Below are 814 nucleotides of genomic sequence, written 5' to 3'. Positions count from 1 at the left end.
CACACACACACACGCACACACACACACACACACACAGACAAATACACACAGGCACACAGACAGACACACAGACAGACACACAGACAGACAAATACAGACAGACAGACACACACACACAGACAGACAAACAAATACATACACACAGAAAGACAAACAGACAGACAAAACAGAAAGACACACAGACAGACAGAGGGAGGGGGGAGGAGGAGAGATTTAATAATTATGTTATGATATTAAATAACAGAATATAAAACCTGTCCCCCCGTGAGTCAACTCGTACATGTATCAAAGTACAAAATGTACATGTATGTCTGCCAGGTGTACGAGTCTGACAGTCTGGAGTTCTCCATACACTGCCTTCTGTTTGGGACACTCACCATCCAGCTCCTGGTCTTCTCTTTCGCGGATAAACGGGAACGTCACGGATACCTGGAGATGTCACAGGTCTGCTATGAAATGAAGTGCTCAACTAACGAAATGGAAATCCTGAGGGTATCAATTTTAGACATGAGTAGACTCAAAATAACTACTTCATTTCTGTTTGACTAGTTTTTCATTGTTACTGTTTGTGGAGTTAGACGTCTAAAATTAGTCGGTGGCCTAGTGGTTAAGCTTTCGGACTCGGAACCGTAAAGTCGGGGGTTCGAATCCCGTCAGGGGCCCGACGTTGTGACTTTGGGAAAGGCCCTTTACACGAATGTTCCTCCCTTCACCCAGCTGGGAATGGGTACCCGGCTATAGACAGCGAAAGATCTTGTCAGTTTGTTGGTGTTCAGGCGCTTAATCAGCTGCTTGCACTGTATGCTTCCCGGGA

The 814-nt window shown here is 45.6% G+C and overlaps 1 protein-coding gene across 1 annotated transcript in view; it reads left to right on the top strand.

Annotated features, from left to right (window-relative positions):
- The window catches only part of LOC101857930 (canalicular multispecific organic anion transporter 2), a gene marked incomplete at its 3' end in the record, with an annotated part of 23,628 nt that extends 23,184 nt beyond the window's left edge, over positions 1 to 444 (top strand). Inside the window, 1 exon segment of the mRNA XM_035973985.1 lies at positions 319 to 444. Coding sequence (XP_035829878.1) covers positions 319 to 444 — 126 coding nt within the window.
- Positions 445 to 814: the final 370 nt, after the last annotated feature.

Source organism: Aplysia californica, unplaced genomic scaffold, assembly GCF_000002075.1.
Source record: "Aplysia californica isolate F4 #8 unplaced genomic scaffold, AplCal3.0 scaffold00040, whole genome shotgun sequence".
Taxonomy (NCBI): Eukaryota; Metazoa; Mollusca; class Gastropoda; order Aplysiida; family Aplysiidae; genus Aplysia; species Aplysia californica.
The sequence above is the reverse complement of the archived record's forward strand: the minus strand, read 5'-3'. Positions and strand labels throughout refer to the sequence as shown.